Below are 9,947 nucleotides of genomic sequence, written 5' to 3' on the forward strand. Positions count from 1 at the left end.
ATCAATAGAACCTCCCCCAGACTTAAATAACACTATAATGGTGTTAACAAGTCGGAGATTGGTGAGAAATAAACCATAAGTACTCAATTTAACAAGTTAGAACGAATATCTGACCGGAATAGATGTTGATCGATGTTAATTTGTTATCATCGGTCGTGACAGATTTGATTATGTCGATCGATATCGACTTCTTCTCGTCGGTCGATATGGTGGCAATCGTTTACTCGTGTCCCTATTCTAAATAGCTAATCTAAATTATAATATTAGTACGACCTCCCCCAGACGTAAACAACACTGTTACCAGTGTTATACAGTCTAAGATTGGTGGAAGAATAAATCATAAGGACAATATTTAACAAGGAAAAATGGTGTACCTGATTTGGATGTGAGTGTCGACAAACACAGTTAAGTGGCGATCAATACTCCTAATGCTCTATCGATTGATGCTAGCTAGCCATCGTCGATTCTTGTAGAAACTCGTCTTCCTTGAATCTATCTCCTGTATTTTTACTAAGATAAATCACTAAAAGTCAATAATAGATAAATATAAAACAAATATATATATTTTTTTTCGGATGAACAGTGACTCTGCTACAGTAGCGTTGCTACAGTGATTCTGCTACAGTAACTCTGCTACAGTGTCGATCAATTTGCTTGCTACAGTATCGCTCGGCACTGTTGCTACAGTGTCGTGCATACTGTTCATCATCTTTTTTTCTTTTTTTTTTTACCTGCAAAAATTAAAAACAAAAATCAGTAGTATATGAAAATAAAACCAAATGTAAAACAAACCTAACAGTGGGTTGTCTCCCACTCAGCGCTTATTTTTAGTCTTTAGCTTGACTTTTGGAGGTCTGATTTAACCTGGATGAGGATGTGAACTTGCTCCAAAACAAGTTTCTGTGTCTCTCTTCCTCATTTGGTTGATGCAGTTGATGAAAGCTCTTGCAGACGCTTCCCCTTTGTCTCTCAGTTTTGGATCAGGTAGCACTCTAACCTTAACAAAAGAAGTTGGACCTCCTCTGCGGCGCACTCTACACTCAAGAATTTCCTCCTGACACTGAGAAGGGACCAGTGATAGAGAATATACATCTATATTCCTTTTAATTTTCTTCTTCCTCTTTCTAGGTCTTCCCCCAGACTTAGACTTTTCAGTCTCGTTCTTTTCTAAAATTGGAATGCTGTCGACTGATTCTAAAGGCTTTTTGTCGGTCGATTCGTGAGGCTCATTGTCGACCGATCTTGAAAGTTGAATGTCGATCGATGTTGATCCTGATTTTGCAAACTCGCGATCTGCATATGTTAGAGGTGCTGGATCTGCAAACATCTCTATGTATGAAATCAAATCTTCACTTTTCTTCTTCTCCACAGGATCATAGAAGACATTTTCATCAACATTATTTAGGCACATCCTATTCTTCTTAAGATCACAAACTGCTCCCACTGTAGCCACGAAGGCTCTTCCAAAAAGAAGGGAAGATGTCCTACCTGATTTGAGCTCCACGACATGAAAATCCACAGGAATAGTGCATTCTCCTATCTCCACTTTAACATTCCTGATCATGCCTGCTGAGTTTGCTTTGGAGTTATCAACGAAAGAGAAACTATCTTTTGAAGGTTCCGTCTTTAATCCTAATACTTCAGCAGTGTCTATAGCCATGATGCTCACCGCAGATACAGTATCGCAGATGGCGTTTGGCAAATCGTGGTTATTTATAGAGCATGGAATCAGAAACTTTCCAGGATCTTGTTCCTTCTTTAGAGTCCTCTTAGGCTTACGCCAGACCTTGTTGAATAATATCTCCATATCCTTTTCTGTCTCCTTGCTCTCTCTGAAGAAATTACCAAGTCTGTACTTATAATAAGCTTCCTCAAAAGTCATACCCTTAGGAACTCTCTTCACCCTCTTGTGAAATCCATCAAGTTCAGCTTTGTTAGCTTCTCTCCTCAGGTGTTTGGGAACATAGAGTTTCTTAGCTTTCGACCTCATCCCAATCTGAATCACTTCTTTTGTTGCCTGTCGTTCCATGACAGATTCATGTCCGTCCATTTGGTGTCGATCGATACCAGGTGGATGTCGTCGATCGACACTCTCAACGAAAGAAGTTTCAACTAGAGTCAATTGCTTTTGGTCTGGTGCATCTGCAGGTTGCTGTCTGGTCTTCTCCATTGTCTTTAGGCAAACTGGCGTCTGAGATGGGTTGCGAGTTGCATTCAAATCGTGGGCATAAGGGTCTGGTAAACACACTAGATTTATAGTGAGCCGCTGTCGATCGATGCTTTCCCGTGGAGGTCGATCGATGCTGTTTTGTTTATGTTGCTCGACATCATATGTTTTAGCATGGTACGGGATGGGAGGATGTGGGTGTTGAGAAGCGAAATCTGAGTGGCTCTGGATTTGAACAGTACTGCATGACCCTAAAAGTGGTGTCGATCGATGATCAGCTGCTGGTGTAGATTGACACAAGTACGAGCTACCAATGGACATGCAACTTTCGACTAAAAAGACTTCTTCTTCCAAATTCTCATGTTTGATTACTTCCCCAAAGTAGTTATCCCATCTGGAATCGACCTACTGCTCTTCCCAGTCGGGATGAATAGTGTCACGATGAACAGTATCCCGATGAACAGTTTCTGGGTGAACGGTGTCTTGATGAACAGTGTTTTGATGAACAGTGTCACGATGAACAGTACCGTGATGAACAGTGTCGCGGTGAACAATATTTCGGTGAACAGTGCCGTGATGAACAGTGTCGATCGATACGGGATGAACAGTATCGATCGATATCGGATGAACAGTATCGATCGAGGCGGGATGAATAGTACCTCGATGAACAGTACCCGCGTGAACAGTGTCGTTCCTTTGAAGAAAATTTTCATTTTTCAGAGTTTTTTCAATCTGAGAAACTTGGGTGCACAACATTTTGAAACGGGTATCGATGATGTCTATCTTTCCATTCACCTCTTTGTAGAGAGAATTCAAATGCAGATTAAGCTCCTCAGTGATATCATAAATTGTAATATCATGCTCCACAAATGAGACTTCATGTACAGAACCAGTCTCAGCCTCAATGATCTTGTTGTCATCCTTTACAGCTGATTTTATCCTGTGCATATCTAGATTTTTGGCACTGGTGTTGGACGCCAAGTTCTCAATCAGTCTCTTAGCTTCTTCTGGGGTCCTTGTTCTAAAGTTCCCCTCGCTTGCAGTGTCCAGCATTACATGATATTGCACATCAATACCATTGCAGAACTTCATCAACAGCTGAACCTCCGTAAAACCATGATGTGGGCAGTCCCTTTGGTAGCTCCTGAACCTCTCCCAAGAGCTTCTGAAACCTTCTGTAGATCCCTGAGAGAATGTCCAAATTTTATCTCTTATTTCTTCAGTCCGTGCTTCATCAAATAATTTTCTCAGGAATGCATTTTGGATGTCGGTCCAGGATGTAAGAGATCATGGTGGTAACTGCTTAAGACAAAGCGAAGCTTCTCCAACAAGTGAGTATTTGAAGAGCTTGCAAAGCAAGTAGTCCTTAGGGACTTCATCCATACAGATAAGAGAAATAAGATCCTCGAACCTTTCTAGATGGTCCATAGGATGCTCGTGAGATAATCCAGAGTAAGGTATATGTGCCACGAGCGTGTAGTACTTTGGATTCAGCTCGAAATTCTGTGTCTGGATATCTGGTAGAAGAATGGCTGATCTGTTAAAATAGTATTCCTCTGGACGGTTGTAGTCAGCCAGTGTCCTTTGTCGAGCATTCTCATCTACAGGTATAACAGCTCCTGTAGCATCAATATCGGAGTTAGGGATTACAGTCCCCTGAGCATCAAGTCTATGACCTACTGCATTACGCAGATGACCATCCTGGTCATGCAGGTCCCCATTCTCATCCCTTTGTAGCACAAGTATCTCGCTCATGGTTGCTCGCAGATTGGTATCTACCGATTTTGCGGAAGATGTGTCGATCGATTCTCTTTCACAAGTGTCGATCGATGATGTATAAGTGGTATCGATCGATGCTGTGAGTTTCTCTTTGCGGATCGAGCGTTCCAAACGTGCTGGGTCTGAGAAGAATAGCAATTCTCCCTTGCTACTTCTGGTACTAATTAGCATGTACCTGAAAAACAAGAAAAAAAAAATTTCGTAACTAACTTAAAACAGTAAATAAAACCTAGAATAAACCTATTAATCAAGTCTAATGGCGAATCCTTGCTCCCCGGCAACGGCGCCAAATTTGATATCACTCAAATTACCCTAACAAGTGATCTTACTCTCTCAAATAAGAGGTTCGATTGTAGTACTTAGGGATCGAATCCATAGAGAGCTAGGGCACGCACTAAACTATGAATATTAAGATTTAACTAGGCAAACAGTTATAAAGCAGTAAATATGAATGTAATGAAACAAAGTGAACAAGGGAGTTGTTCTTATGTAACCAAGAGTTGTTTGATGGAAGGATGGTAGCTAGATCTAGGGTTTCTATTCAGGTTGGGATTATAATGATATAGATACTAAAATATGATATTATAGAACTCAACTATAAGAATAACATATCAACTCTCGTTGTATAGGTTATCTATTACTAGATCCAATGATCTCACCTGTCGGGATGATCAATTAGAAAGTATCGATCGATGACTCTATAGTAGTATCGATCGATACACCTTTCGCTCCGTCGATCGATTCACCTGTCGGGATATCGATCGACGCGCTTCTAGTAGGCTTAATGCGCGGGTTGAATATATGTTCGCTAGGGTTTCTAAACCAGCTCTCGCTGTTATCTAGCAATCCTAGATCAGAGAAGACAAGTCAGATAAGAGACCAAGCTCTCGCTTGTGCCTAATGATTCTATGATCAAGTTCAGGTTAATTACTCAAGAACAACCATTAAGAACAGTCTCAATGATTAATACCACAACTTAGCAATTCTATATTTGGGGCTAATCCCTCATAACCTATCTGAACCCTAAACCTAACAGGTGGATCTACTCAGACATGATAGCTGTCACAGAAATCATAGATGAATAGATGAAATTGCAATAGAATAGATGAAAAAACCAAAAGAGTTCCAAGAGGACTCTGGTCGTCAAGGGTATTTTGGTAACTTTGTGGTGACTCCTGGGCTTCAGTTGGTCATAAAATATACTCAGCCCACATTCTAATGTCCCTGTCGATCGACATGCACTCTGTTGCATCGATCGACATACAATCCTCTTCTCGACAACTTCCTCTCGCGAGGCAGACTGATCACTCTTCAGTAAAACGGGCATAACTTTTGCTACAGGATGCGGATTGACCTCAGACCGGTGGCATTGGAAAGCTAACTCAAAGCTATATCTTGTGTCAAAATATGGGCTAAATCCAACGGTTGGAAGGTTTCCATCGAGAGCTAAACATTTGAAGCGTCTGTGCAGTTCTGCACTACGAAAAACTCCAAAAGGCACCAAAATCACCATATTTCTCTAAATCGTCCCTGAACCTGTAAATACTCTAAATAAACTCCAAAACATAGTAAATAGTATATAAAACACTTATATACCATGGGTAAAAATGGGTAAAATCCATGGTATATCATCTCTCCTTCGCAGTTCACGCCGGCAATGTGGCGTACCCTGATGACGATTCAAGTGTTGGGTGAATTTCACAGTATTCCCTTCGGACTACCTGAAATTTCTTACTCCTACTCCTTCCTTCCCTTATCGAACAAGAAGGATTTTTATCAGATCTGGTCTCGTGATGGTGAACCTTTGGTAGACGAACCTCCCAGGGGAGTCCGGGGAAGTTTCCCTTCAAACGACTTCTGGAACAGGAGATATGTGTTCATGAAGGTTAATGGTGCTCCGCGCTATCCTCACTTTTGGCGATCCGTTGGTATGCCCTTTTTTTATTTTTAAGATAACTTTTGTGTCGCTACCCCATCTCACGTAATGTTTTTTGCAGAGATCTTTCGACCGGTATTCCCTGCCGGCGAGATTATGGTGAAACTGGCAAGGGACATTCCCAGGCAATGCCGTTGGATTTTATTTCTGATGAGCCGGATGTCTTTAAGCCATAGTCATATTTGGGGTAAGACAGTTCTTCTTTCTTTTAGGCAATCACTCAATCAATTCTGACCCTTTGCTCTTCTGGTTTTTAGGTGGGACTCATGGAGCTTCAATATCATCGGTATATAACGAATATTGTAGGGCCAATCCTCATAGGAGACGATCTTATGTATCGCCTTCTTTTGTCCCTCCAACTGCGACTTCCTCGACCCTGAGGAATGTAGGAAATAACAGATTGTTTGGTCCTCGACGGCGTGTTTCTCTGCACGAGGAGATCCTCTCTCTTCGTACTAAGCTTCGAGAGGTACTATCCCATCAAACCTTGACTGTGCAGAGAGCCCGTGAGCAAGCTCGTTAGGAGTTAGTGAAGGAGTGGTCGGAGAGGAATATCAACCGCTGGGGACCTGTTGGAGGGCTCATCCAAGGTTCGGTGAATGAGAGAGGTAGACTTGAGGCTTTTCCTCCGGCGCGGCATCATTCAAAGCCTTGAAGTGTTTTTCGTTTATGCTTGATTCTATATTATGATCTCTTTCCCCGGGCTTTTGATGACCTTGTAACCGAATAAAGACTTCTGATAGCATAATAATAATAATAATAATACTTATCGTTTTCGCCTTCTTCTGTTGTATTCACTTCTTGGATTCGCGCCTTCATAATTTTTGTGTTCTTTCTTCCGATTAGAACGGTTCGCAGGGGTTTTGAGCACAATCTCCTAGGCGGAGTTTTAGAGTCTAGGATCGGGATCCTCCTGTGGCACCAATAACTTAGGGGTACAGTCCTTGTCGAACACATTTCGTATCTTTAGAATACGGGGACGCCTAGATAGGCTAGTGATATACCATGGATTTTACCCGTTTTTAACCATGGTATACTAGTATTTTATCATATATTTAATCTGTTTTCTAGCCTGTTAGGTATGTTTTCAGGTTCAGGAGCATTTTGTGAGAAAGTGATGTTTTTGGAGCATTTTGGAGTGCAAGAGATGATACACCCGAGTTGACCATTCAAGACTAAGTCGGAAGTCAACATTGCGATTATAATCGATCGATACTCATCTTGAGTTGTCGATCGATGTAGCTGAGAAGATCTGCGTACTAGAAGATTATAATCGATCGATACACATTCAGTGTTGTCGATCGATATCGAGGACGAAATGGTTTAGCCGACTACTTCACCAAGACTTCACCAAATTACGAGATTGCCCCTGACGAGTTTTTAACCTAATGGAAATGCTTAAATACTCCTGCTAAGTGTTTTTGACGGCAACCTTGAACCTTCGAAAGAAGCAAGCTTTTAACAACCCTCAAAGCAGAGAGTGTGAGAGAGAGACTAGAGTTTTATTTGTTTGAGAGAGATTGGAGAGATTTCTCATCTCCTTTTGTACTTCTACTTTATTTTATCTATGCAATTCTTTCATCTATCTATTGTTTTGAATTGTTTAGCTATGTCTGAGTAGTCTACTTGTTAGATCTAGGGTTTAAATAGGTTTGTGGGATTAGCCCCAAACTATAATTGCTAAGTTGTGATACTCATCAAATGGATTGCACCCTATGCTTGTTTTAGATTAGCTAACTAGAACATATATCACTAGGATCTTTGATTATCTTGAATTATCCATTTGAGCTTGTCTGTCTCCCGTTGAGAAGAACGACAGTTCCTCCTTGAGACCTTGTGGACATATTCAGCTCGCGCCCAGGCAGATCTAGAAGCCGTCGATCGATATCCCGACAGATGAATCGATCGGCGCTGCGAAAGGTGTATCGCTCGATATCTCAAAAGGATATCGACCGACTCTTTTTCTGTGTCATCATGCGAAAAGTGTGGCCAGAGATCTAGATATTTTAACCAGTGATACTTCACTTGAGTTAAGCGGCTGAGATCTATAGTATATATGCAAGCAACTTGTTAAAGCATTTATAGAGATTATAATCTCCATTCCTGAATAGAAACCCTATGTCTAGCACTCTTTATCACATTTAAACAACCCATCATATTGTTAGTTAGAGCAACTACCTTGCTCATTTTAGGAATTGTTATTTTCATTTCTATCATATAAACCAACCTTGCCTACGATTGATTAGTAGATTTTATTTAATTGGTTCCCTAGCTCCTCGTAATTCGATCCCTAAGTACTACAGATGTACCTCTTATTTGAGAGAGTAAGCTCTACTGGGTAATTTGAGCACTATCAACTAGATCCGAAGATCAGTTAGACCCGAAGGCCCTTGATCGACCCTTAGGTGATCAAGAATCTGGAGATTCCTTACAGACCGGGAGGCTGTATTGAACCCTGAGGTTCTTTTATAGACCCGGAGGCCGTACTAAACCCGGAGGTTACTATATAGACCCTGAGGCCGTACTGAACCCTGAGGTTCGTCATAGACACTGAGGCCGTATGCGTTATGGGAGGTTTGTGATCGTATTCTGCTCCCCATGGGGGAACCACTACCGATCTGTTATTGAGAAAACGCACTCTGCCACCCGGAGGTATAGGCCACTCTCGTGAATCTCAATGCTGCACTCTACCTTTCTGCAGAAAAGGTCACGCTCAGACTTACTGTGGTCTGGCGTGGGCCCGCCTCGCGGAGCGACTTCACACCAGACACACTACTTTCCACATCTGGATAAGTATTAAATTTTGGTGCTACTTTCTACATTTGCTCCCTGCAAATTGTTGGGGTCAAAATCGGACAAGGCAAAGTTGGCTTCCAAAATTTTCGTTTAAAAATTATTTACTTAAGAATTTTTTTACAGTTTTTCGAAAAAGAAAAACCAATACGAAAAATTTGCGGAAAATCTTGTTTTAAGACAACGATTCTTTACAACGACAATTTCCTAATCAACGATCTAAGAAATCAACAATTTCTTTTAAAAACAACGATTTCTTAATCAACGACTTAAGAAATCAACGATTTCTTAATCAACGACTTGAGAAATCAACGATTTAAGAAAGTAACGATTTCTTAAAATCAAACGGAACTTTGTTATCAAAGGACCAAACCTCCGCAAACAAGCATCCTGAGAGAATCGTAGCTTTGCGATAGGTTCAAACACTTGGATAACGGACCTTAGACCACGGCATAAATCCGATCGCGATGGCAATCGGGTCACGAATAAGAGCTAGGTTGCTATAGCGAGCGGGTAACGACATCACGCTCGGTCACTATAGCGACCGAGCTACGATTACAGCTCGGGTACGGCTTGGTCGCAATAGCGACCGAGCTGCGAACAAAGTTCGGTCGCTATAGCGATCGAGCGTTCGTACATCGATCATTCTCCGAAACGTCCGAAATCTTCCGAAACGACGATACGACGTAAAACTATGCATTCTCGACTATCCGAATAGCCGTTCTCTGCAACTCACGACTATCCGTTTCTTGATCTTTCGATCAAATGGAATCGTCCGTTTGGTTTACGATAAAACCGCGAAAACTTAACCTTATCGGAGAAATCGTAAAAACGTCTCGAATCAAAAACACGGCCCAAAGAGGTCCTAAATTTGATTCGAGGCCTACTTACGATTTCTTAAAAACCCATAAACCTTATGACGGTTTATGCTTGGAGGATAAGCATCGGTTTCCGCGGAAAAAATGGAAACTTTCCGCAGATAATCATGAAGATCGGAAAAAATGGAATATTCCCATTTTTCGACTATGACGGCTTAAGGGCAAAAGGGGGAAGCGTAAATCGACCTTGGAGGGAGTATATAAGGAGTTCAAGGCGAGAGGCATAGAGGCATCACTTTTCCAGAGCAACTTAGTACTTAGAGCAATTTAGGCAACTTTCCGTTTTTCTTTTTTCGAGCTGCGACTCAATTAGGTTTAGCCACCTTCGGGTATTAGAACTAGGGATCTCGCCGACAGCTCTCGTAGCCGAAGCACGTTTCCTTGTTGTTGTTAC

The 9,947-nt window shown here is 41.5% G+C and overlaps 1 protein-coding gene across 1 annotated transcript; it reads right to left on the minus strand.

Moving 5' to 3' along the window:
* Positions 1–859: 859 nt before the first annotated feature.
* Positions 860–2,170, minus strand: LOC130497417 (uncharacterized). Its single transcript, XM_056990188.1, has 2 exons — positions 1,190–2,170; positions 860–1,060 (listed from the first exon to the last, which is right to left on the minus strand). Exons 1-2 carry the CDS (start codon positions 2,168–2,170, stop codon positions 860–862), a joined length of 1,182 nt encoding a protein of 393 aa, XP_056846168.1.
* Positions 2,171–9,947: the final 7,777 nt, after the last annotated feature.

Source organism: Raphanus sativus, chromosome 1 (assembly GCF_000801105.2).
Source record: "Raphanus sativus cultivar WK10039 chromosome 1, ASM80110v3, whole genome shotgun sequence".
NCBI classification, from domain to species: domain Eukaryota; kingdom Viridiplantae; phylum Streptophyta; class Magnoliopsida; order Brassicales; family Brassicaceae; genus Raphanus; species Raphanus sativus.

Bases quoted from the DNA above. Each gene is read 5' to 3' on its own strand.
- LOC130497417 (XM_056990188.1), bottom strand. From the start codon at position 2,170: ATGGAGAAGACCAGACAGCAACCTGCAGATGCACCAGACCAAAAGCAA. The intron at 1,061-1,189 runs GTCGACAGCATT...GTCCCTTCTCAG, and splicing joins ACAAAAAGCCTTTAGAATCA to TGTCAGGAGGAAATTCTTGA.